We start from the raw sequence: 24,116 nt of genomic DNA, 5'->3' as shown, positions 1-24,116 counted from the left end.
CTAATAGACCCTTTGCCTGCAGTTGCCAATTTCCTTTGTCTGCGTCTCATGTGGGAAAAGTACAGAGAAGGTGGTTATCACCAGTTCATTCCAGACCCAGGGGGCCTCGTTTGTCCCTTGCCCCTCGGAAGTCTCGGAGTGTACATTATCACTGAGGAAATTTCGCCATCATCATCATATCCAAGCCACCTTCGGGCTGTTCATGGCTAACTTTCAAACGCTTCGATATAGCCAGATCCAAGATGCCAACAAGTAAAAACTCATACTTCCCCTTCGCACGAAAGATGTAAAATAGAATTCTACGACAGAATCAACATCAGCGAAGACTTAAAGCCACTTTTCATCTAGCGCTGTGAATTTTTCATCATCTGAACCTAATGGGTACTTCCCTTTTTCATTGGTAGGAGGCAAGAAGTACCTCAGTGGAAACTTCGAGGCTATCTTAGTGATATCGAATGAGAATTAGCGCGACACGCTAGAATAATCCTTGAATACTACATACAGCCCACTTGGTGCTAGTTTGTAAGTTTAAGGTACAGCGCGTGCAGGGAATTGGGGGCCGAAAAAAATCTATAAGTTTCTCAGAAGCTGGGAACAAGCACGTCCCGCCTTTTGAGAATCTGTCTTCTTCCCATCCTTCTTTCAACCTCCTTCCGGCAATTGTCAGCACCACGCCCCTGCGCTATTATCCTCATGGCAGCTCCCGAGGTTACAGGGGAAGGCTCTGTAATTTCTCCCACGGAGCTACCAGCCGACACTTCCGGCAAATCTAATAGGTCAGACAAGGGCAAGAAACAACCCGCTAAATACGACCTCGATCAATGCATCGCGGCAATAAAGGGGGAAAAGGTCCCATCCGATTTAAGCTCATTTTGGCATCGCAGAGCAGTCATCCGCGGGATCCGTGTTTCACTCCAATTTGCAACAAGCCCGGAAATCAGCGAGCTATGCTCCGGCGACGATAGCCAGGCTCATCAATTTTCGCGCGCCCGTAATGCTCGCCTGATAATGAGTGATATTATCCCCGATATGCAAAATCCTGCCTCCCAGCCGTACTGCATTTGGTATCCAGAACCTGCATCGGAAGAAACCTACCGTGAGGTTGCCCGTCAATATCCGTCCATGCGGTATCAAGTCGGCCGAGCATGTGCTGCTGCTTATTATACGGATCTTTATAAAGAATTGGATCTTCTGCCGGATGTATCTATAGCCGAAGAAGCCCGCAATGTTGACGAAGATGCCGATATCTATAAAATCATTATGTCTACTCCTCAAAGATGGGCCGTCATGGATGACTTCACTCGATCTGTTAATCTTGAAAGTCCACAAACACCCGCGTTTCTGAATGGCAACATGAAGCCCCGACGGGCTTTGCGCCAGCGTGTTCTTCCTCCGAAAAATTTGCCAGATACGACTGCAGATGATATTGACATTGAGGAAGATGGATTTATTGGGCTGAAAGAAAAAATCAGCATAGTAGATCACGATGCTATACTCGGCCCAGGTGCAAAACTAGGCCCAGGTGCAAAACTAGGCCCAGGAGAGTCCGAGCATTTATGGATGCCTCTTTTGCCCGATCTTCCACTTATTGACAAGCGCCTTCCAACGCAAATGGCTGCATGGGAGGGTAATGTGGATAGATACGCTCGTCTGATGCACCCACGTAGGCTCAGAACAGAAACTGAATACAATTGTATTCTTCGTGGGATTTATCACCATACAAGTTTTGCCAGATGGTGGGCCTATCAGTTGGACTCTAATCCCGGGAGAATTTTTCTCCCGGGTAAATTGCTCAGCGAAGGCAATGAGCGCGAATGTCGAGAGATTCGCACCGCGATAAATGCTCGCAAAATAATGAATAATGATATCTCTGACATTGAAGATGGCTCTGACTGCCTCCCTTGGCTTATCTGGTGGCCGGTAAGGCCTGATGAGAACACTCTGCGTGAGCTGGCTGGCAAGTGTCCGTCCATGAGACACCAAATTGCGATCACCTCCATACTTTGTGACTACCGCTCGCTTTTCAGGTCGTTGAACCCCCCCTCCACGCGAGTCCTACTTTGAGGCTGCTAAACAGAGCAGAAACCCATTCTACCTCAAATATCTAGAGGAATTTGTCAGGGAGCGTTCCATTGGAAGCAGAGAAATCTCAGAGTTCGGTCCTTATGATACCACCGTGGAAGCAAGTTTACAGCCTGATTTGGAGCCCAGAGATACTCAAGCTCATTCTTCTATCAACTTCTCTGATATGTGTGTCCCGTGGGGAGAGCATCCCAGGGGCGAATGGGACGCTCCTGGTATATATGGGGGCCTGCCGGTCCAAGCGGGTATTGTGGAGAGATACATGTGGCTGCCAACTGAAACTGCGCAGAAGATTAAAGATGAATGCCGTGAATACAGCGGAGTCTACCATGGCAGCGCGGATACTGGCTACTTGTATATTGATGATGATGACTCGGATAATGAACTTTGGGTGAAGCTCTCACGTCCTATAAGGCGTATGACATCCTTCGAAATAAAAGACTCGGAGGACGAAAGCTAGTCATATTGAATGAATTGATTCTCTCAAATCTTGGTTTCTTTCAAATTTTTGCCGTGGTCTATCATAACGTTTCCATTGAGGGCAGTTGCATCACGAAATATTAATTAGAAAATCTCGTTGGCCTCTTCTCTAGTCGAATAGATCCTCACACTAGTATTTTACTTGTACTAATATAAGTATCTGAACTATGCGACAAGGGTGAACTGGAAGCATAACTGCCTGTCTATTATAAACAGAAACGCTAGTAGTATTTACGCTGTGATTTTTACTCCGGTCATATAGTACCGCTCTTCGGGGAGGCCCGCCGGTTTATATGAGAAGACGCTGCTGGGGAACATAAAAGATGAATCTATCACCTGCCATGACTTGTAACTTGACTATGTACGAAGATGGCCTTTGCATTGATGCAATGAGAAATATTCTATAAAGAATATTTAAGAGATCACCCCCACGCTCTCGTTCGCTGGAGAACGTCCCCATCCTAGTTTGCTAGTGTAAAAAAGGAAAATTTGAAAGACAAGGCCCGGTGCTTCCTCCACACACTTTAGGATGTTTTCTCTTCTTTCTTTTTCAATCACGCGCCATCATCGAACCCCGCGCTGTACCCATACCCATACCGGTACTCCTCCTCATCAACCCCAAGGAAGACGCTTTCGGAACTCAAGGATGAGGTCGAAAACGAAATCTGGAGTCCTTTGTACCACATCTAGGAAATCATCTCTGTCCTTCAGCCCTTGAAAATTCAAGTCGGAAGCTTCCACGAACAAGTGCCGATGAGCTCCGTCATCGTCACATCCACGATTGTAATACTCATCAATGGCATCCGAGAAGCCATCTTTCAGAACGCCCTCTTGGATAATACTTTTCAGGTTATCCTCCACAAAGATCCACAACTTCTCGATACAATATTTGGTTGCGATGAGATAGAGCTTTATGTGGAACTTGACCTTCGAAAAGCCACTTTTCTCAACGACATCATCATAGTTCATTTGGTAGATGAATCGCATCACGACTTCGACAATTCGAGGGTGATCTTCCTTGAGTTGAAAATTATCCTCATCCGATTCCTATTGGATATCTCGAGTCAGTACGATACCAATCTCAACTTGTAAACTCATTTGATGATTTTAAGAAATTCGGAAAAAATTCACTGGCCATTTTTGGCTCTCTGTAACTTACAGCAAAGACTTCGGAGAGCAGCGAGAGGAGTAGGCTGTGAACCCGGAACTCTTGGTCTGCGGACTCCACAGTCACGCCCGAAAGCCAACCACAGCGGAAAAGACTTTTGATTATTAGTACTGATCTGATATTCTGGGGGTTCGGAGGTCATGGAATATTCACTGTCTGAGATCCAAAGGATAAGGATAATCGAGAGGGGTGACGGAAGACGACATTTTCACGAAGCTTGCGATGTGAGCGAGGTAGAAAGGAAGAGAGGTAGCCTGTGAGGGTGTGTGTGAGAGAGAATTGAGGAAAGAATAGTAATTATGAAGAAGAGAGGCACAAAGGACCTGAAGCCCTGGCGTCACGGACAAAAAGAGTTGCAAGCTCAGACAAAAGTTCAATTTGAACATTGGACTCGCAACTAGGTAGTGGTAATGCCGCGCCCCTGGGGCATCTGCTACAGGACAGCCCTGGAGTATTAATGGATCTTTCTGCGTTTATACACTGATTTGCTGAGGTATCAAATACTGCACTTCGGCAATCTCTAGTGTCCATATTTATAAAAACGATATTCATTTGTAGAGAAAAAACATTATGTGCGCAAAGTCAGCCCCGGGTATTTATACAGAAATCATTGAGCGAGGCCACAAGGAAAAAGCCTCATGGCTACGAGAACAAAAATAAGAGTCCTTATGAAGTAAAGCAAAGAAAAGCGTTTCACAAAGAAGAACCCTCCCAAGAGGTTTTCAAAAGAGATAATTCACAGAGCAAGCGCAAAGAAACTAGTTATCATGCGATTCTTGCCTTCCATGTACATTACACCTTTGTACCGTCCTCTCACCGATCAAATGACAAACAAGCACTCCAACCCCAACCCCCCACTTGCATTTGCAGTGTCTAGGATACTAACATCATACCATTATTAATTTGAAACTCAATTCCGGATCTCACCCGGACCTCGACCAAGGATACTCCTAACACTATCCCTCCCAAAAGAACTCGACCCCAGACTCTGAAACGGGACCGACGAAGCCTTGTTGACCGGGTGAGTATCATAAACCACTTCGCCATTAACAGCTCTGACGGAACGGGAGTACGACTCGCCATTGGCGGTGCTTTGATATTCGTCCGCTGTATTTCCTAGTGATGAGGAACCGGTGCTGGTGGATTTGTATCGCGCTTTTCCGGATTGTGAGGTGTAGAGGTGGTATGGGCCAGACCCCGAGGCAAGTGTGTACGTTGATAGTGCTGCACTTCCGGAAGAATCGATTTCCAGGCCTCGTTTCATCCATGCGTCAATTGTTATGGAGTCGTCTGTGTTTGCGTAGGTTGTGTTCACTAGGACTGGATACCGGAAGGTAGTTTTGTTTGACTGCTCGTTTTGGAGGTCGGTAATTGTGGATTTTCCTGACGTGAGTTGCTTGTTGACCTGGCTGCGGCCTTGTTGGTTGAAGAAGCCATTGTTCGAGAAAGTGAGTTTCTGGGACCAGGAAAACTTCGATGAGCGGGTTGTAAATGTTCTCTCCGCGAGGACGGAATATTCCAATGTATCGTTGGCCCCGGTTTCGTTCTTTGTTAATATTCGGGTGATGGTGAAGATTGGATCTGGTGCTGTAATCTGCACCGCCTCAATTTCAACCTCCTCAGACTCAGAGGCTCGATTCGGGGACGAGGACTCATCTGCTCCGTCCATGTATAGAAAGATGTTCCCCGTAACAACCCAGTAAGATCCCACAATGTCCGAAAGAACAGCAGTCCCATTCGACAGAACATTTAGACCAGACACTCTAATTTCAAAAGAATGACCCTGATCGTCACGGAGCAAAGGCAAAAAGGGCGAGATATCAATCTCACTCTGTCTCAGATCAAAGGCATCCGCACCCACAATCGGCCTCCAAAATCCCGGCGCCACACCTCCCGTAAAAATAATAGGAAAGGGCCAAACAACACCAGCTAGTACTCCATCAATATAGAGCTGAACTTCCCGAAAAGGCGAGTATCCATAAAGCTTGCCCACGGTGTTTTCAAAACTCGTCGTATCATCGGAGAACACATTAGACCACCAGAATTCTTCTTCGGATTGACCGCAGGCGGATATCGACACGACGGCTCGCGATGCGCTGGATGGAATCTTGTGATTGACTGTTGTATTATCAGCCGGGACTGAAAAAGCGCTCGCTGAGTTCGATGCGGATTTCCTGGCTGAAATGGGGAGGATAAGGTCCGCAGCTCGCGCATTGTTTTCGTTATTTTGGAGGGAAAAATGAGCTGTCAGGGTAGCGTTGAACGATCCCGTATAGACATCATTCATGATGTTTCCGAGATCGAAAATCAGCGTTTGCGGTTGTTTCCAGAGGGTGTTGTATTGCGACATCTCTTTGATATACGTCCACACTATGCCGGCGGTCGTTGGTTCGGCGGTTGAAGTCCGGAACACCTCCACATCGCCGATGTACATGAGAGCTAGGCGGTCGTACTGCTTTCCTCGAGAAGTGACCGTGAAATTGATGCGGACGGTGTCGAAATCACAGTCTGGTGGCGTGTAATTGCCTAGAAAGCCAGCAATCAGATCAGAGATAGGGCCGGGAGTGGTCAATGGGAGTGAACACTGGGCATGTAGCATCTACCCACCGACGAAAGGCTTCCCGTAACTGGACCCGAAAACATGGTCCATAAGCAAGACTTCCAAATCACAGCTACCGGCTTCTCCACCGGCATCTTTGGGGGAGAGTGACACCGGCTGGTATACTTGGAAGACCTCCTGTAGGCCCGACGAGCCCTTTGACTGCAGCAAAGGATTCTCGAGTGATCGATAGTGATCTTGAATGGCCGTCACAAGTCGGAAATGAATGAGGACCAGCAGAGTGCATGGTAAAAACAAGAAGACACCCATGGCGAACTTGGAGTAACGCTTGGAATCTGGTTCAACCGATTTGCGTTGTCCCTGATCAATTTGTCCGGTAGTTTGCTTGTCAGGCACGGTCGGACTCTCTATAGATAAGGGATAAGCCTCTTGAAGATCCGATCGACTCGTTGCGACAGTGTTTGTGATCAGAGGCTTGCTGATTCTGGGTCGCCTTCTTGCCCTAAACACGAGGAGTATGCTGGCCGCGGTAAAGACGAGAAGAATGGCGATGAGCCATAGGATCCGATAATCCGCCATGGGGACGAGAGCCTTGAGCCAAGCGAGATTAGAGTGGAGGGGCGGCCACGCTAGCGGAGTCCGATGCATTGTGAAGGTGATGTGAAGTGATGTTGGGGGCGCCGTCGTCGGGCTAGTGCGGAGGCTAAAGTGTGATGTGCCGCTGCTGCAGGTGCGAGCGTGTTGAAAAAAACAAGTCAGTGAGACCTCAGTGGGACCCGAGTGACCACCTGATGATCAGAGATCAACTTGAACAGATCAAATATTCGAATATTGCTTTCATCAAGAAATCTTGAACTTGCATTGTCTATTCCACATCGCTCTTTGGAGCAAGATGAGCTGCGATTATTTGTACAAAAGAGATAGAAAAGAAAGAGATGAGACCAGAGAGACCAACGTCTTCGTATATAGACAATGATAGACAATAAAAGAGAACACTCCAAACCCATGCGCTGCGAATTCAAATTCCCCTTCTCTTGTTTTTACATAAACAGGCGCCAGGCACCAAGCATGACAGCAGCAGTACCAGTGCAGACACCCCTAAAGAAATCAAGTCAGCATCAGTCCGCGAATACAACTGTTGGGGAAGGAAACAAGGATAATAGGATATCCATACATGAGCCATTGCAGAGTAGAGAACTTAACAGCCTCAACCCGCTCTCTCAAACCAGCAACCTCCTGCTCAATTCGAGTTTCAGTCTCCTTAATCCGCATCTCCTGACCATTCGCTTCCTCGCGAATCCGACCCTTTTCGAGATTCAAATCCAACCGAACCGAAGCCTGTGTTCGACCGATCTCGTCCCGCAGGCGGGAATTCAACTTAGCCAGATCAGCGGCGATTTTCTCATGCGATGAGCGTGTGAGCTGTGCCTCGGTTGAATCGGCATTTAGTAGTTCGGAGCGCAGTTTCGCGAAGTCGACTTTCTGGGTATAGGTTGATCTTTCTGAGTCTGTATAGAGTCGAAGAGTGACGACGTCAGTAACAAAAAGAAGGATAGGAAGTTGGATTTGTAACGGCTTCGACTAACCTTCCCGGAGAACCATAGTGCGTGTCAAATTTTGAATTGATTCTTGGATGATATCATTCAACACCCGCATCATGGCAACTGCCTGTTCCTCACTGAATCCCTCGGCCTGCAGCCTCTTCACAAATTTCAGAGTATCGAAGTGGTGTTCGCGCTGCCGGGCAGGGGTCGCATGGAAAGCGCGCTGAGCAGGTCGGTACGTTGCGACGTAGACGCCATTGTGACGGATGGGATTGCCGAGGGGTTCTGCGGATGAGGACGAGCGTTTCGCAAGAAGTCTGGAGGTATATCGGGAAACGGTGGAGGAAGAGTGAGGGCCGCGGACGGAGGTGGAGATGGTCCGAGAGGATCGGTAGGGTGTGCTTAGAGAGTGTATTTGACGGTTGAGAGGGCTCCAGCCTTGGAGATATTGTTGCCGTTGTCTTGTTGCTAGGACGGCATGGTGGGAGGAGGTGACTGAGGGCCGGGATGATGAACTGTTCCAGGTAAGACGAGGGAGGATGCTCCGTGGCACCTCCGCGACGTGTTTCTGATGCGCCATATGGCCGATGTGTGTATTGGAAGAAACTTGTATGAGATTCCCCAAGGATGTGATCAAGATTCAAGGAAGAGAGAAATCGGATGACTAAAATGCGGGAAGATCGACGTTGCCCGATGCGGCCCCGCAAACTCCCGGGAAACTCTCATCTACAGATACGTAAACACTAACACTGGACTGTCCATGGATGGTTCGTATTCATAGAATTAGATTCGTGTCAAGTATTCGCCATTAAAATCTGAGCAGATATCGTCCCGAATGGGCCGGGCCCTCACAATGCATACGCTATTGCAACTGCACGCTTTTCGTGTATCTTAGTCCTAGTTCTCCGCATCTGTCTAAAGATCGAAGATCTCCTTAAGCTGCTTCATAGTGTCGTCGGGATCCGCAACAGAGTGGCCGATTGTTCGGGGGTCCTCATAAATCTCGTGATCGTTACCTCCGACGAAACACTTGTCGCCGAAGAAGTGGATGTTCTTGTAATCGGCGCCGGAGATCTCCTTCTCGGCCTCAACGTGCTGCAGGGAATAAGTCTTGTCCCAGCCGGCAGGGAAGACATCGAACGAGATTTGGCCGCCGATAGAGAAACTGTTATGATCAGGGTGGGTTAGAATTTTGTGTCCATATTCACAATCAATGCCAACATTTCGCCGCGGACTTAAGACTTACGTGAGACCATAGTCGGGGAACTCTTTCTTGAGAGCAGCCACAAAGTCCTTGCGAATGTTGTTTTTTAAATCATAGCTGGTTCACGTCATAAGTCAGTATCTCACTTCTCATGAATCAATCTGGAGAGATCAACATACGCCTCGTACTCGTTCCGCTCCTCCACACTAGCGTTACGGCCGATGGGGCTGACGTTGATCATGCCGTTACGGAACTCAACAAAGGTACCGCGCTTCTTGGGAAGCTTCAGGTTGGAGATATACCGGAGGCAGAAGTCTGCCAGCTCCTGGTACTTCTCCTCTCCGAGCCATTGGATGAAGCTGTTGCTAGCGAGCGGCTTGCCCAGGCGGTAGGCGACCAGGCCGTTCTCGGGGAAGCAGAAGTCGAACAGGGTGGTGACATCGGTTGTTGCAGAGCCCAATTGCTCCTGTTGCTTGACGAAGTTGGAGCCGCCGACCTGTTTCGGGTGTTAGAAAAGGTGAGAGGATGAGGGGAAAGTGGAGGCGGAGGTGGAGAAGGAGGTGGAATGACGAACATAACCAATGGCGCACTTGTGACGAAGACGGGAAAGGAGCTCGAGCATCTCAGGCTTGACGGTCTGTATTCGAGGGAGAAATTAGTGACCTTAAGCTTGAATAGGGAGCTTGAAGACACATACGCGCCGAGCCTTGGTGAGTGTCTCGTCGACATCGAACAGGACGATGGTGTCCTTGAGGGGACGGCTCTCCAATGGAGGATAAACACCAGCGGCGGTAGTCATGTTGAATAGTACGACGGTGAAATAAGTGAATTGAGATCAAAGAAGGAAAAAGTCAAGAGGAACAGCGGGGATAAATATAGACCTCGATGAGGGGCATTTGGCCGCAAGCGGTGAAGGAGTGGGGGGGATTCGCAAGGTACTGAGTGGACTGAGTGGACTCTCCTAGTCTACTATCCGCGGTCCAGACAATGCCACCTGGTCGGATCAAACTGACTAGACTGGATGTTTATATTTGCGGACCCCTTTACGAAATGAGATCTACTAATTGAACAGATCTCACATGGAAATTCTGGTTGGTACATGTCGTTGATCGTGAGTCCCCCACTAGGTTCTAGTTACTACAATATGGTGCACAGAAGAGCCCCAACTCTATAACCAAGCCAGCCAGCAAGGTGATAGCAGGAATCTGCTGAGAATATTAAATATTAACTTACCCTGGTGTTTCTTGACTAGTAAAGCTGATGTTAGCTGATTTTGCTAATAGTTTGTGAGTACTACCATTTATCCGGATCCGATTGGAATGATGATATAGTACTGTTGATTCATTTGGAACAAGACTACTCAGGTAGCCATTTTATCACTCTGTGGCTCGCATATGGGAAAGACGGAACTATGACGCCTCAGCAAAAATTGCCTCGAGGATCCCAGCAGAAGCAAGCCGCGGTTTTGCCGGAAAGGAGCGCATGGTGCGCCCACCATCACTCAAGCAACGCTATATTTTGCAATACAGATTACCTAGGTAGTTTCAACGTAGTCGTAGATCATACATAATAATTCAGACAGCAATAGTACGATCGATCTTTCGCAGATAATAGTTAATCACTATATTAGAGAATACATCAGGATCCGATCTACTTACCGGAAAGAAGTATGCTAGGAGCTTAAACAAAAATGACAATGGAAACCGACAAGTGGGGATACAGCGCCCGTATGCTGCGAAATTTAACGCATTATAATTGGGGAAACTCATCTTCCGTCAAAATAACCAAGTCGTCGACAGACCTTCGTCCCAAATTTTGAACATGCCGATAAGCCTTCCCGAACCTCATCCAATACATCATAAAGCCCCGCATTGCACTGCCTAATAGACCTAGCAGTCTGGATATCAGCCATCAGCTTCAGTAGATGCTTTGACACGGTTAGGAATTGCCACAGCAAGGCTCTCAAACATACCGATATCCAATTGTAGGCTGCGTGAGGTCTGCGAGGTTAGGGGGGGGGTTTCTCAAATTTATGCACTCACAGTGGTCCGTGGATGTTGGTCCTTCACCCCCCTGATTCGCGCGAGGTACCTTGTAGCCGTGCTTCAATCACATCTTGATTCTTGAGCTTCGGTACTGACTTGCTCTTCCAAAATAACTTGAAACCAAATTTCATTTCTTGGCTTAGTACCTCATGAATACCCACGAGGGCTATTTTGATTTTGGGGGTTATTACCTTTCCACCTCATCAGAGCCCATTCGAAGAAATTGTGAAATAATTTATCACCCTGTGCTGCATGCTGTACGACCTCGAAGATTAATAATGGCATAAATGATCTCCATTGCTGCATGTGGGGCTGGAATTTGATGCGCCCCAGGTTGGTCAAGCTTATGCACCAAGATCATTTTCCCTGCGAACTTGTTACACTGCCCCATGAAACATGCATCCAGTAGCTCATCATTGACTACTTCTGAATGCCACGTAGCTGATAGTTCGCTTTTAGCTTCGCCAATGTCACACAGATCATGCAGATGTGTGACCTTTCACCCCTCACATCGCTGTACCTGGTTGGGAATGGAAAGAGCATGACATCCAGTTTGGAATAAGCAAAATTTGACGTGGAATATAAATACACACCATTAGGCTCGACGCTCTATCTTAACATCTCATTTGGAAAAGCACAGCAATTTTTTTCAGATATCACGTTTTCACGAGAGGCTTTGCTTCAGACAAAATGCAGTTTCTCTTGCACGCACTTCTTATTTCAACATTTGCGTTCGAACAGGTATTCGCCGCTAAGAAAGATCCCCCTCTTGTTCCCATTGAGGATCCTTTCTATCTACCACCTGATGATGATTCCTGGAAAAATTCAACTGGAGAGGTTCTAAGAAAACGTGAGGTCATCGTCGCCAACGTGATTACCGGGACAAAGAGCAACGCTAAGGCGTATCAACTACTATATTCTACCAAAGATATGGACGGAAACCCAGACGCTTCAGTCACCACCGTCATTGTCCCGGTTAGACCAAATAAAAAGCGGGTCATCTCGCTTCAGAGTGCATATGATTCCCCGGACACCAATTGCGCCCCCTCGTATGGGCTTCAACACCAGGCTGAAGGCTGGGGTAAAACTATGAATCGGCTCAATCTTGCATTCTTGACACCATATTTGATAGCTGGCCCGATTTTGAACATTCCGGACTATGAGGGTTCCAATGCGGCCTTTGCTGTTGGCCCGCAAAGTGGTTATCAGACTTTGGATTCTATCAAGGCGGCTTTGTCTTTGGAGTCGAGGGAGTATACTGGAATCGAAGAAGAAGCAAAGGTCATCATGGTTGGATATTCCGGCGGCGCCCTAGCGACCGAGTGGGCCACTGAAATGAAAGCATGGTACGCAGAGAGCCTGCCTATCATTGGTGCCGTGATTGGCGGTGCGCCTACGAACATCACCAGCACCTACCACAATGTCAACGGTGAAACGCTGGCTGGGCTCAATGTCTGGGCCATGCTGGGAATAATGAATGCTTATCCCAATATGAATGAATGGATGCGCGAAGATCTACGAACAGATTCCTATCAAGATAAAAGATTTCTCTTAGAGCTGACATCGTGCTCCTATGGCAGCCCGGCGCTTGCTCAAGGCCTGCAATTCGCAAATATCTCCGCAATGTTCAAACATGGTGACCACTTTTTGACCGAGTTCAGCGGAATTCTGGATACGATCGGCGTCATGGGACAAAATATTACCGAGCAAAATAATCCGGGATACCCTCTTGCTTTCTTTTATGGAACAGAAGATGAGGTTACTTACCCGCTTGAAGATACCCAAAAGCTGATCGCCAGGTGGAAAACAGAAGGTAAAGTGGAAAAGGTCTCGGATTGGCCTCTGGATGGTAAAGACCATACAACTGCTTTATTTCCGGGAATGGTCAAAGCGTTCGGGTGGATGCAATGCCATTTCAAGGAGGTCGAGGAAGGCGACGATGGGCATTGTGACGAAGAATCGTCCGAAGATGCAACAGGCTATCAAAACCAAATGTCTTTCTCGTCCAGTCAGGAGCTACGATGAGAACAAGTTCAATACTGTCAATTCTGCTTTTCACTTGTCGACTCTCATGGATATCTACTATAACGAGAGCCTAGCAGGTTGATGTATCAGATCTTAGTCATGGCAGCTAGGAAAACGGCCGAATAAGAAAATCAAATTGAAGAAGAGGGGGCAATCCCTTCAGAAAGATTAACGTAAATGTCCAATCGGTCAATGGATCAAGTGCTTCAAGTTGAGATATTAAAGGTGTTGGCGTGGATCCGGGTATAGGAGGCCTAGGGTGGAACTTGCCAGTCTCTTTGAGTACTTGGATGTTTATGTATTGGCTGGCCTTATTATTAGGTCCTCAGATTCTAGTTATAAAAATCCCCCCTTAGTACGCTTTTGTTTTGGTCTGAACCCGAAGTCACCTAGACTTAAATCAACTTTTCTTTTAATAGAAAACATAATAGTTTTAGTCCGAGTACAATGTTGATCCTCATTTTCCAGGCAACTGCCTAGCAGTCTTTCACGCAGATTATGTCATGTGGCGGTGACCGAGCACAGGAGGACCCGTGAACTTTATCACTAAACACTTCACGTCCTAGTGAGTATGACGGGAGAATGGGCTTTCAATAAAATATAGGCTTCCGGTGTCACAAATTTTTGAATGCCTGGAATGAAGCCATGGTCAACGTTCCGGGCCGTAGCAAGGGATGCTCGACTTGCCGCCAACGCAGGCTGAAAGTGAGATACTAAGCCCACATTTCTATGCTCCTGGCTGATAATGTTCGACAGTGTGATGAGTCTATGCCAGAATGTCTCCAATGTGTGAAAAAGAGACTTCGGTGTCCTGGTCCTCGTACGGGGGCTATTTTCATTCACGCTTTACCGAGCCAACGGCAAGCAGTCTACTCGATGAGTGGCATACCAGGAAACGCTTCTTGCCAGAAAGCTATGACTATACCCTACCAGAGTGTCGATGACAGACTTGTGCACTCATTGCTACCATCCACTTACCAGCCCAGCCGCGCTGAAATGTTCGACCAACTGTTCGTGTCCCATTTCATCGAGTCATTTGCCTTCAAAGAACCCTCTTCAGGGAAGAAATTTCCCACTTGGCTCGATAAGATAGCTGAGCTCATCGTCTCACCTTCCCACGACGTAGTCAAACACTCCATCCGTGCGTCTTCGGCGTTTTTCTACGGCTTCTTGGCACAAGACATTGCAATACAGACAGAAGCTTCGAGGTGGTATTTGAAAGCTCTGCAGGGCCTTCAGTATCATCTATCGCAGCAGCTTCCATCATCTTTCAGCGGAGACATGATTTGTACTGCTGTAATGCTCACTCACTTCGAGAGCCTGGCTGGCACGGCTCCGGGAGCTTGGTTTCAGCATGTACGGGGTGCATCGATGATGATTGCGAGGGGAGGCCCTGAGAGTTGTTGTCAGGGGTTTCTACATAATATATTTCGTCACTTGAGACTATTGACGGTGCGTTGACCTGTCTTGTTTGGGAGAAACCCGCCATTCGCAGGAACAATTTGCTTACTTTTGTCCAAAATCACAGGCAATTTCATCTCTTTTCAGAAACGAGCAACACCCTTTTTCCACGGTTAAATGGATGACTGTACCTTTCGAGAAGCTTCCAAAGGGTCCCTTCGACGAACTTGTGGACGTTTATTTCTCTCTCCTGCCTTGTCTGGCAATTGCAGACAGGATGATCGCCTCCAAGGGCGAGGACTTTCATTCCTTCAGAACTCAGTTAAGCACTATGGTAAATGAAATTATAACGCACCTACACATGTGGTGGTCTCAATGCTTTTCTCGGACGGATCTCAGCCAAGCAAACCCAGAGCCAAACATTGCCGCCAGCAAGGAAAAACATATCCACACGCCCGGCGATCCTTATGATGTCCCCCTCTTACCACATAGAGACATGCCAAGTACTGCTTTGAGTGCCCTTTTCGATGCGGCGAACGTCATTGTCTTCCGACTTCTTTCGCTGGTCTCATCGTCGGCCCATCTATACGAATATCGTGTGCAACAGCACGTCCAATCGATATTTGCAGCCTTGGAATTTGTCACCAATATGCCACCCGCTGTATCTCAGCGTGGATTTATCATGGTAGCCCTCCCTTTGCGAATTATACGAATATGGGCTCCGTGCAACGGCAGAGAACTAGGGGATGATACCGCAAGCCCGCTAGCGGATAAGTGGGCCCAGGATTTGACATTTCCCGCGGCGCCTGCAGAATTTTTCGCACATGTTGCTGCCTATATTCATGATTACCGGAAATGAAGACTTCCCGGATCCCTTGCCAAAGTCACAATGTGATTCGAAGTTTCGCATCCTATTATGTCTGGATAGTCGGGATAATGTTAGTCCGACGAATAAGCATGTCATGCGCTAATCTATATTGGGCTAGCTTTGCGGGAGGATGGATATCCCGGCCTATCATTGGCTAGAATCCATCGCTGCAGTCCACCGACTCAAGGTATGCAGTGTTGGCTAGGCCCCTCTTAAACATATATATTCGCTAGACTGTGCCCTCCAAGTCCCGCTCATCACTACTTCATGTCTATTCCAAGGTTTTCCATGGTGATTTCAACAAACCTCAAACACACCCGCAACTATGAAGATCGTCATTATCGGCGCGGGCATCTCCGGATGCGCGATGTATCTGGAACTGCAGAAGCACCTTCCAAAGCCCGAAGGATCAGAAAGCCATGAAATCGTCATCTACGAAGCATATAATACAGAAGCGGACACAACAGCAGAGCAACGGCCAGAGGGACCCACGCATTCAGCCACACTACTAGTCGGAGGCGGCTTGGGAATTGCGGCGAATGGCCTGCGTGTCCTCCAACGACTGGATGATAGTCTTCTCCGGGATGTTGTACGCGGAGGCTACGCCGTGTCTTCATCTAACTTGAAGAGCAAAAACGGATCGCTTCTCATGAGCCTCAAGCCTAGTGTGTCCGATACCGCTGATTCGCCACCAATGAATATGGTGATGTCGAGTCGGGATTCGTTTTGGAGTTGTCTGCGTGCACGGGTTCCTGACGATCATATCATCAACAAACGGATCGACAAGGTTGTTGCCCGGCCAGATGGGAGAAATCAGATTTTTTTCGTGGATACCAGTCCCTCCATCGAAGCAGATCTAGTGATCGGTGCAGATGGTGTCCGAAGTACTGCAAAACGAGCGCTATTCGCGGATGCCAATGAAGATCCTTATCCGCCTCACTATGAGTAAGTGACTACACCGTCCCCCCTCCTGTTTGTCAAATAACTTTTGGGTATCGTTCTAACTATCAGAAGGGGCCTTGTCGGCGTTGGAGGATTTATTCCTGCCTCAGAAGTTAAAGATGTTGTCGAAAAGGGATCCGTCAATTTTATATTTGGCGGTAATGGATTTTTCGGCTACTTCTTCTCAAACAGCGCCGAAGATTCCCCAAATCGCGACTCGCCGTACCATGTTTGTGAGCCAGGAGACCTGCTTTCATGGTGGTCGACCTATGAAATCGAAGAATGCCCCGATCACAAGAATATCGATAAAGCGGATGTGACAAGGCAGCTACAAAAGAGACACGCGCAGTGGAAAGATCCAGCTATTCAGAAGATCCTGGCCTCCCTTGAAGTCGAGAGAATGTATCCCACGTGGACCAGTCCTCCCATCCCAACCTGGGAACAAGATGGCGTCATTCTAGTAGGTGATGCAGCTCACGCTCTGCCTCCGAGCTCGGGCCAGGGCTCGTCGCAGGCGCTTGAGGATGTGGAGGCTCTCGCACTTATTCTAGCACATCACCTGTGCAACGGACTCAAAACCGGGGGTTCAACATCGTCGGGAGCTTACAAGATGATATCCAAAGCAGCGGCGGGACAGTATATGGCTATTCGTCAGCCACATGTGAGCAAAATTCTACAAGCCGCTCAAGAAAACCAAAATAAGAAACGGGAGATGGGCATCATTCAGGAATACATGATGTATGGCTTCTTGAAGCTCGTGGGTATGTAATTTCTTTTAGATGGATTTATTTTATTGGAGGCTGACTTTGATATAGGATTCTTCCCCAGTCTAATGACAACGAAGTTACGATCGGTTGTGGAATACAATGTGGTAGATCATGTGGCTGAGATTCTGGCGAAAGGAAACTAAGGTGGTTGTGATGAACCATCTGGTCGCTGCGTGGTTGCCTTCTTTTCCCTTTTCTTCTTCTCCTTTCTCTTCTCCACTCTTCAAGCTTCCTGCCGAGTACTACTAGTAATAAGATACGAGTACCAACACTTTAAACACTTAAGATACCGTCAAGAAATACTTGGCGTTGCAAATGTTTGAGACCCCATATTGCCCACCATTATCGACCAGCTTCTAATAGGAAACTAGTAGCTATCTAAGATGAAATAGATAGGCCAATTCATTCCATCTTAGGTAGTTACTAGTCCGCGATTAGAAGGTGGGGGAGTACAAGTCAACAAGGGCTTTCAAATTTTTGCAACGCCAATGTAGCCAACTTGAATCAATGCATTACGTTAACTTGAAAGATACTAGTACTGATTTAGGGTACCAAGCGGTGGGTGTGCCGCTGGTTATTCAAGTTACAGGGTCAAAGGGCAGCCATCTCTGGTCTCAATTGGAAAGCCGTCATTTCAAGTTTTTCGGCGTCGATTTTACAGGTCCTCGGATTCTAGTTGTAAAAGGACTCGGAGTATCCGTTGCATTTCATATATCTCATATCTACATATTCGGACTAGCTACTAACTAACTACTATATCCGCAAAATACCAGTCCCCGAACCAACAAATAACGCCAAAAGAACATCACATCCAATATACCAAAACCCCCCTATGCCCCCATACTAGACTGAAAAACCTTCGCAGCAAGCTCACTCAACAACCGACCCCGATCAGAACTCGGCAATTCCAAAAAAACCTCATAAACACTCTTCCCCTTCGCATCACGCACAGCACCGAGTCGATTCCCCGCAACAGCCCCGGCCAACGCTCCCGGGAGATTCCCCACAATAAATCCGATCGCACCACCACTAACGCCTCCAACGACAGCCCAGAATTTAGACGTCGGTCGAGTGGTGCGTCGCCCATTGTTGTCTTCTTCTTCACCCATTCCTTCCTCGCGCATCATTTCTTCAAATACGGACCCGAATTGATCGGCTGAGCGTGTTTCGCGCTCGCCGAATCCGAAGCTCGACCATGGGAAACTACCCGGTGGACCGCGGGGCGGAGGGGTTTCGTCGTCGACTTCTTCGTCGGCGGATTCGTAGGCGCGGGTTGTGTCGTAGTCTCGACGGCGGGTTGGGTCTGAGAGGGTGTAGTATGCTTCGTTGATTTCTTGGAACTTTTTCGTGCGTTGGTTTCGTTCGGGGGAGTCGGAGGGGACGCGGTCTGGGTGGTTTTTTAGAGATTCTCTGTGAGTAGAGAGAGATGGGGTGGTTAGTTTCTGTTTTTGGATCGTATGAATTGTCGCATGGTGAGTAATAGTAGTAGTAGTATTACTACTACCATGCGACTTCGGCCAAGGGTAGCAGGTGAATGAAGCGAATAACCGCTGGCAGTTTCGTTCACAATAACTAACCTCTTATACGCAGTGCGAATCTGTTGCTGGGTCGCATCCTGGGCTACGCCGAGGGTCTTGTCTGCGGTTAAGTTAGGAGCGGTTCGGCTCGTTGGGCGGGCATGTGCGAATCGAATGGAATGGAAGCAATCATACAGTAGTCAGGTTGATCTGAAGAACGGACATGGTTAGCCTGGAGCCTTGTATGTGATAGAATGATATCTCCAAGGAAGCTGGGGGGACTTACTAGGCATGGTGATGTTGAGAAGAGTGGAGGGAAAGGGTTGAAATCCAGATCTAGTCAAGGCCCGGTATATGTAAATCATCCACCAAGCCAGTGACGTCGATGGGACCCAGACATGTGAAAACAAGGCGTTAAGGTGTTAAGGCGTTAAGGCCACAAGGTATAAATATACACCTCACGGCTCAGGCAACAAGGCCACAAAGCAACATAATTGTCAGATTACAGGTCAATAAGGCCCCCTTTGCGCTCCGTGGCCTAAGATCTGATTAAGATTACCCTACTTGACCTGTACGCTCAACGGGGCCCTTGTAGTACTAATCTCTAAGCACATACCAGGATTCACGCACGCCCTGGAATATAGTTGTCGCTGAACTACTACGAGTCTTCCTGATCACGACTCGGAGTTAACTAGAAATCCTGACCGGCAAGGCTACTAATTAATTAGGATCAGACTCAACACCGACACGGTTTCGTTTCGTTTTGTACCTCTTCATCGTATTATTATCAGAAGCTATTCTTCATCTCATAATGTACAAGCCAAGCCAACAAGCCACATGGAGTAATAAAATAAGTAGTAGTAGTGTATATAGACAAGAAACACCAGAAATGATCGAGAGGAAATGGCAAAATAAAGGCAGTAGAGCCAGGTATCAAAAAGTGAAGATATCAAAAGAAGTGAAGAAAAGGAAAGAAAAATCATCAAATAACCTCTCGCGTGAAAATGAATCCCATCATGACGTTGAAACGAAGCCAAAGGCAAAGTATAACAATCGAAGATCTCACTCGATCAAGATCAATATATCAAACCACCCCAAACATTATTTCAAATTCAAGTTAAGATCTCAACTCAAACCCTCTGCCCCCGATAAAAATTCGGATGAGGACCAACCGAGTCCGTCGTCAAGGGCTCCTCAATAGAAGCCGTCGCAGGCGCAGACTCGCCTCCCGACTCACTGCCACTACCATGACGATACTTCTCACCCTGAGGCAAATGTCTGCGCGTCCTCACAGATGGCAACAAATCAATCACGAAAGAAAGCACATAACCCGTGAAGACAAACGCAATAACCCATTCCAGGATGGCGCCGACATTCTTCTTATGGATGCTTTTCGAATTCATGCAAATGCCGAATCCGATTGCGAGACCGACTTCGATGATGATGAAGGCTAGTTTGATGATGAAACTGGCTAGTAGGATGCGGTGTTGCGAGCGGTAGAAGATTCCGATCCAGAGGTATTCGGCGCAGATTAGGATTGCGCTTATAATGTAGCCGACGCTGGGAGGGGGAGTGGTGTTAGTCTCTCTTTTTAAAAAGTTCTTCGACACCGGTGTGCGATCCCTGGAAAACTCACAGGAACAGAGCCAGAAATCCATCATGAAGCTTCGGATGACGAAGCGTGTCGAAAATAGACAAAAGAATCAACCCCGCCGCACCCGCAACCGCGAAGAAAAGCGAGGCAATAGCGCACGCCTTGTCGAATTTGCCTTTATTCGGAGCGAGTTGACCAGCATGACGCAACCAGCGCTCAGAGAGGAAGGCCAGATCCAAGAAGACGACTGTGACGACACTTCCGGCGACGAATAGTGGTTTTAGGCCTTGGGCACCGACGTCGGAGATATACCTATGCAAGTCAAGTTTTGTCAGTTGAAGTCCTCAGAGTCAAGTCAAGAGCCAAGAGTCCAGTCCCAGGGTCACATACGCAATACTCTGATCCATACTAGCATAGTGCGGTTCACCCTGAACAACCCAAGTGACCAACATGGCAATTAACATCGCTATCGAAAATTAGCTCGGTGTTCAGTTCTGGTTTCTTCAAGTCGGAGTCGCATCGCGATCGCGACAAAGGGTAAAAGGTGTAGGGAAGGGAAGGAAGTTCACTTACCAACCCACATGCATGCCGATATCAACGGAAACACCCAAAATGAAACGATCCACATCTTTGCGAGTGTGGTATATGTGATGTCTTAAAGGACTTTTTTTGCTGCGCGTCGCGAGAACGAGAAGATATGTGGTGTGAAGAAATGGGACCTAAGGTAATCAAGGTAGATCCACGGAGTCGGTATATGGTACGGCAGTCTCGGCAGGCTCGGCGTGGCGGCTGTGTTGTAAAAACTATGGCGTTGATTAGTACTCATACGGACTTAACGGAGTCAACCTTTCCAGACACCCGAACGATCGGAATTGATCAATAGATGGCAGGGGACGGATTACAAACCCGTTGACCGTGAAAAAGGGCAAGGCAGGGCAAGGCAGGGCGAGCGCAACAACGTACCGAAACCGAATCGAGGGGAAATGTTTATACAACTGTTGACCAAAATGTCTCTAATAGCATTCCAAGATCGACGGGATGGAAGGCCTGTGGCGAAAGGGCGCAAACTTTTTCTTTTTCCTCTTAGAAAATAAGATTTGGGCGCGATGTGGTTTGTTGTGGCGTGGCGCTTGAGGAATCCGGTAAGGGCGCAGATCAATCTTTCGGCTTGGTCAGGTACGCGGGAGGCGTCGGAATGGAGACTTGGGTGGATTGGGGGTGGGTTGAGTTGGGGGTGGAAGAGGTCTCCGAGTTGAGGGGAGATTCGAGGGATTCTCGAGGGGATTGCGAGGGGGCAGAGACTGGGAATAAGTCTGCAAGGAGGAGATGGGAGATGGGAGATGGGAGTATAAAAAGGATAAAAGGAAAGGAGGAAGGAAACCCGGGGCGACGTCATTCTCTGCCAAGGCATGATTTTTTACTAGTGAGTTGTGATACTGGGAACAGCGTAATGGGCCCCACTGTGATTACATTGATTTGTGAGGAAATGCTGCTGTCTATTGCGCTGCCATGATGAGGGGCCATTTACTATCTATAGTATAGAGGACTCGTAGACTGTGGCTGGGTTGGGGCCTGCTGATCTGATCTGATGCTCGATGCAGAGATTATCGTATGTATGCTGGATCTGATCTATTCACGGGAATGGGAAAGGGAAAGTCTACCGAACGCCGTTTCGTAGCATGTTGCTGCTAGCCAGAGCGAAAAGAGAAAAAAAAAAAAAACCAAATAAAACAAGAGCCCATCAAATCCAAAGAACACATTAGACGGGGGCCTTTAAGAGAGACACACAAACTTTTCCTTTTCCTTTTGTTGCCACCGTCACTATCACCGACTCCTCCGCGATGAAGGTCGACTACTGTGTCCAGCCCGACTGCTGCCTCCGGAAACTTTGCGTCGCTGGAAACCGGCTGGGTTGGGACGTTCCACAACTTTCACCACTTGGACTTCATCCTCCTCTTCCTCGCTGCTACTGCTTTCTGTCTCTTCCTCTTCATCACTAGAGATCTCCGAATCCGAATCCGGATCAGGCCGACCGCCCCGTGGGTGCGGCGCACCCATGGATTGACGCGCATTATCCGGAGACTGTCGGTACTGAGCTTGGATCGGCGACATCCCCGCTGGGTAGCTCATCCGACCCTGTGGCCCGACTCGAAGATCGCTAGGTAGCTGCGGTTGGTACGGCGGCTGTTCCGATGCGTAGGGATTCATCTGCGTGGGGTGATAATATGGCGGCGCCCACGAGGGATCATCAGGAAGAGGCCGTGAGTAGGCAGGCTGCTGCGGCGGGAGTGGGGGCGGCGGCTGCTGCTGATGCTGCGGCTGCTGATGCACCGGCATCGACAGCGGACGACCGTTCGGAGTGAATCGTTCCGTGAAAGGGGGATACGTCGGCCGAAGAGGCGAGTTCGATTGTTGTGGGCGCAAGGACTGGGTAGTTGGTGTTCGAGGACGATGAGCAGAAGACGAGCTCGATGGTCGACCGGGAGCTGCACCGAACCCTTGACCCCACCCCGGTTCGATCGGCGTGTATGGATAAGGTGCCATTGCCTGCTCGGGCGGCCCCTGGGGCTTCTTATTTTTGCGCTTCGATGGCGGCTTGATCGTCATTGAAGCACCGGCTTGTCTGACACGCCGAGCGCCGCTCGGGTCCTCTGTTTGTTGACGCTTGCGCTCCAGGGCATCCAGCTCGGGCTGGGATAAACGAACATTCTTCTTGCCCAACACTTGCGCGCGACGAATGCGCTCCAGTGCAGTTTCCACCAGTTGATCCTCCTTGTCCCGCATGGCAAGCTGAACCGCATATGCCACCGTGCTGTCTCCATGACCGTATAAATCGTAATCACCTCCATCAACCGATGCGGTCTCGTCCTCCTCGATCAAGTCGTAGTTGTTGATGGTTCGCCTGCGAGGGCCTCGTCCTCCGTACTCTATTTGTCGCATGTAGCCACGGCCATCGCGCATAGGCTGCCGTCCGTAGTGATCCTCCACATAATGATCCTCCTCTTCTTCGCTTTCGATTTCCTCCACCCGTGTATCCTCCCCCCCCAAAAGGTTCCTCCTCCTCTATTGTGTCTCCCTGTTCGTGCCGCCGGTGGTCTTCCCCATCGGGGCATGTTATTAGGAGCTCGCGGCCGACCACCTAGACCGCCTCCTCGGAAAAAGCATTCTCGATTGGTTTATCCATAAAAGCAGCGTGGCCGAAGACGGTCACGCCAGTGGCGCCGATCAGCCAGAGGACTGTGGCGATGGGGGAGGCCCAGAGACCCAGAGGGAAACCAATGCACAACAGCGCGGTGTAAAGTTGCGAGGTGTTGAAGCGACGGAAACCGAGGTCCAGGTCGCGACCCTCAAGCTTGCCGATTCCGTACAGACTGGCGGTCACGAAGATGATGACAAACAGGAGGACCGGGTTCGTCAACAAGCTGTAGATGCTGAGCATGACGAAGACGACGGCATAGTTGCTGGAGAAGTAGGAGAGGTTGTAGTTGACACGACTCTGGACCTCACTGAAGTTGGCGGGCTTGGAGATGCGCTTGATGTCGAGGAATTCGGAGACGGGGCGCAGGTTGGCAAATCGCGTGCTCAGGGATTGGGCGCGGATGTTGTTGAAACGATCGCCGAAACGCGAGGTGATCGCGTCGATGGGGATGGAGATGGCCATGGCGATTGGTGATGGTAGATGGGAGTGGGCGTGGGAGTGGAAAAGTGGGAGTGGGAGTGGGAGAGTAAGAAAGTAGGAGAGAGAAGGGTAGATGTGAAGGTGGAAAGTGGCTAATCACAAAGGGTGTCACTTTTTTTTGGGCTTTCCCCCTTTCGACTAGTCAACAGTCAACAGGCACGGCCGTTTCCACCAGGCTCCCAGAATGACAGAGTCTTAGGCTAAGACAATTGATGCCAGATGGCCTTCTGAAAAGAGTTA

At 48.7% G+C, this 24,116-nt stretch overlaps 12 protein-coding genes across 12 annotated transcripts; 4 read left to right on the top strand and 8 right to left on the bottom strand.

Annotated features, from left to right (window-relative positions):
* Window positions 1-693: 693 nt before the first annotated feature.
* Window positions 694-2,542, top strand: N7481_011191 (uncharacterized protein; the record flags this gene model as incomplete). The annotated part of the gene is made up of 2 exons (XM_057270410.1): window positions 694-2,027; window positions 2,083-2,542. The coding sequence occupies 2 exons, from the start codon at window positions 694-696 to the stop codon at window positions 2,540-2,542; spliced, it is 1,794 nt and encodes a 597-aa protein (XP_057117584.1).
* Window positions 2,543-3,174: 632 nt separating this feature from the next.
* N7481_011190 (uncharacterized protein) lies at window positions 3,175-3,936 on the bottom strand (the record flags this gene model as incomplete). Its single annotated transcript, XM_057270409.1, has 3 exons — window positions 3,175-3,609; window positions 3,722-3,824; window positions 3,884-3,936. The coding sequence occupies 3 exons, from the start codon at window positions 3,934-3,936 to the stop codon at window positions 3,175-3,177; spliced, it is 591 nt and encodes a 196-aa protein (XP_057117583.1).
* A 704-nt stretch (window positions 3,937-4,640) lies between these two features.
* On the bottom strand, window positions 4,641-6,938 carry N7481_011189 (uncharacterized protein; the record flags this gene model as incomplete). The annotated part of the gene is made up of 2 exons (XM_057270408.1): window positions 4,641-6,256; window positions 6,338-6,938. The coding sequence occupies 2 exons, from the start codon at window positions 6,936-6,938 to the stop codon at window positions 4,641-4,643; spliced, it is 2,217 nt and encodes a 738-aa protein (XP_057117582.1).
* Window positions 6,939-7,397: 459 nt separating this feature from the next.
* Window positions 7,398-8,414, bottom strand: N7481_011188 (CCDC90 family protein; the record flags this gene model as incomplete). Its single annotated transcript, XM_057270407.1, has 2 exons — window positions 7,398-7,798; window positions 7,877-8,414. 2 exons carry the CDS (start codon window positions 8,412-8,414, stop codon window positions 7,398-7,400), a joined length of 939 nt encoding a protein of 312 aa, XP_057117581.1.
* A 335-nt stretch (window positions 8,415-8,749) lies between these two features.
* sec53 (phosphomannomutase SEC53) lies at window positions 8,750-9,837 on the bottom strand (the record flags this gene model as incomplete). Its single annotated transcript, XM_057270406.1, has 5 exons — window positions 8,750-8,999; window positions 9,081-9,155; window positions 9,218-9,534; window positions 9,613-9,675; window positions 9,736-9,837. The coding sequence occupies 5 exons, from the start codon at window positions 9,835-9,837 to the stop codon at window positions 8,750-8,752; spliced, it is 807 nt and encodes a 268-aa protein (XP_057117580.1).
* Window positions 9,838-11,773: 1,936 nt separating this feature from the next.
* N7481_011186 (putative lipase) lies at window positions 11,774-13,108 on the top strand (the record flags this gene model as incomplete). Its single annotated transcript, XM_057270405.1, has 1 exon — window positions 11,774-13,108. The coding sequence occupies one exon, from the start codon at window positions 11,774-11,776 to the stop codon at window positions 13,106-13,108; it is 1,335 nt and encodes a 444-aa protein (XP_057117579.1).
* Window positions 13,109-14,870: 1,762 nt separating this feature from the next.
* N7481_011185 (uncharacterized protein) lies at window positions 14,871-15,368 on the top strand (the record flags this gene model as incomplete). Its single annotated transcript, XM_057270404.1, has 1 exon — window positions 14,871-15,368. The coding sequence occupies one exon, from the start codon at window positions 14,871-14,873 to the stop codon at window positions 15,366-15,368; it is 498 nt and encodes a 165-aa protein (XP_057117578.1).
* A 334-nt stretch (window positions 15,369-15,702) lies between these two features.
* On the top strand, window positions 15,703-17,229 carry N7481_011184 (FAD-dependent oxidoreductase; the record flags this gene model as incomplete). The annotated part of the gene is made up of 3 exons (XM_057270403.1): window positions 15,703-16,322; window positions 16,392-17,080; window positions 17,135-17,229. The coding sequence occupies 3 exons, from the start codon at window positions 15,703-15,705 to the stop codon at window positions 17,227-17,229; spliced, it is 1,404 nt and encodes a 467-aa protein (XP_057117577.1).
* Window positions 17,230-17,916: 687 nt separating this feature from the next.
* Window positions 17,917-18,896, bottom strand: N7481_011183 (putative DnaJ chaperone (Caj1); the record flags this gene model as incomplete). Its single annotated transcript, XM_057270402.1, has 3 exons — window positions 17,917-18,496; window positions 18,664-18,724; window positions 18,890-18,896. The coding sequence occupies 3 exons, from the start codon at window positions 18,894-18,896 to the stop codon at window positions 17,917-17,919; spliced, it is 648 nt and encodes a 215-aa protein (XP_057117576.1).
* An 837-nt stretch (window positions 18,897-19,733) lies between these two features.
* N7481_011182 (Frag1/DRAM/Sfk1 family protein) lies at window positions 19,734-20,825 on the bottom strand (the record flags this gene model as incomplete). Its single annotated transcript, XM_057270401.1, has 4 exons — window positions 19,734-20,163; window positions 20,240-20,509; window positions 20,588-20,663; window positions 20,771-20,825. 4 exons carry the CDS (start codon window positions 20,823-20,825, stop codon window positions 19,734-19,736), a joined length of 831 nt encoding a protein of 276 aa, XP_057117575.1.
* Window positions 20,826-22,021: 1,196 nt separating this feature from the next.
* Window positions 22,022-23,158, bottom strand: N7481_011181 (uncharacterized protein; the record flags this gene model as incomplete). The annotated part of the gene is made up of 1 exon (XM_057270400.1): window positions 22,022-23,158. The coding sequence occupies one exon, from the start codon at window positions 23,156-23,158 to the stop codon at window positions 22,022-22,024; it is 1,137 nt and encodes a 378-aa protein (XP_057117574.1).
* Window positions 23,159-23,336: 178 nt separating this feature from the next.
* Window positions 23,337-23,858, bottom strand: N7481_011180 (putative COPII vesicles protein Yip3; the record flags this gene model as incomplete). The annotated part of the gene is made up of 1 exon (XM_057270399.1): window positions 23,337-23,858. The coding sequence occupies one exon, from the start codon at window positions 23,856-23,858 to the stop codon at window positions 23,337-23,339; it is 522 nt and encodes a 173-aa protein (XP_057117573.1).
* Between the last annotated feature and the right edge of the window lie 258 nt (window positions 23,859-24,116).

This window comes from Penicillium waksmanii (genome assembly GCF_028829765.1).
Source record: "Penicillium waksmanii strain IBT 27052 chromosome Unknown utg000009l:1.0-4314994.0:1.0-4318279.0, whole genome shotgun sequence".
NCBI lineage: Eukaryota > Fungi > Ascomycota > Eurotiomycetes > Eurotiales > Aspergillaceae > Penicillium > Penicillium waksmanii.
Note: the sequence above shows the minus strand (reverse complement) of the source record. Positions and strands in the feature narration are given on the sequence as shown.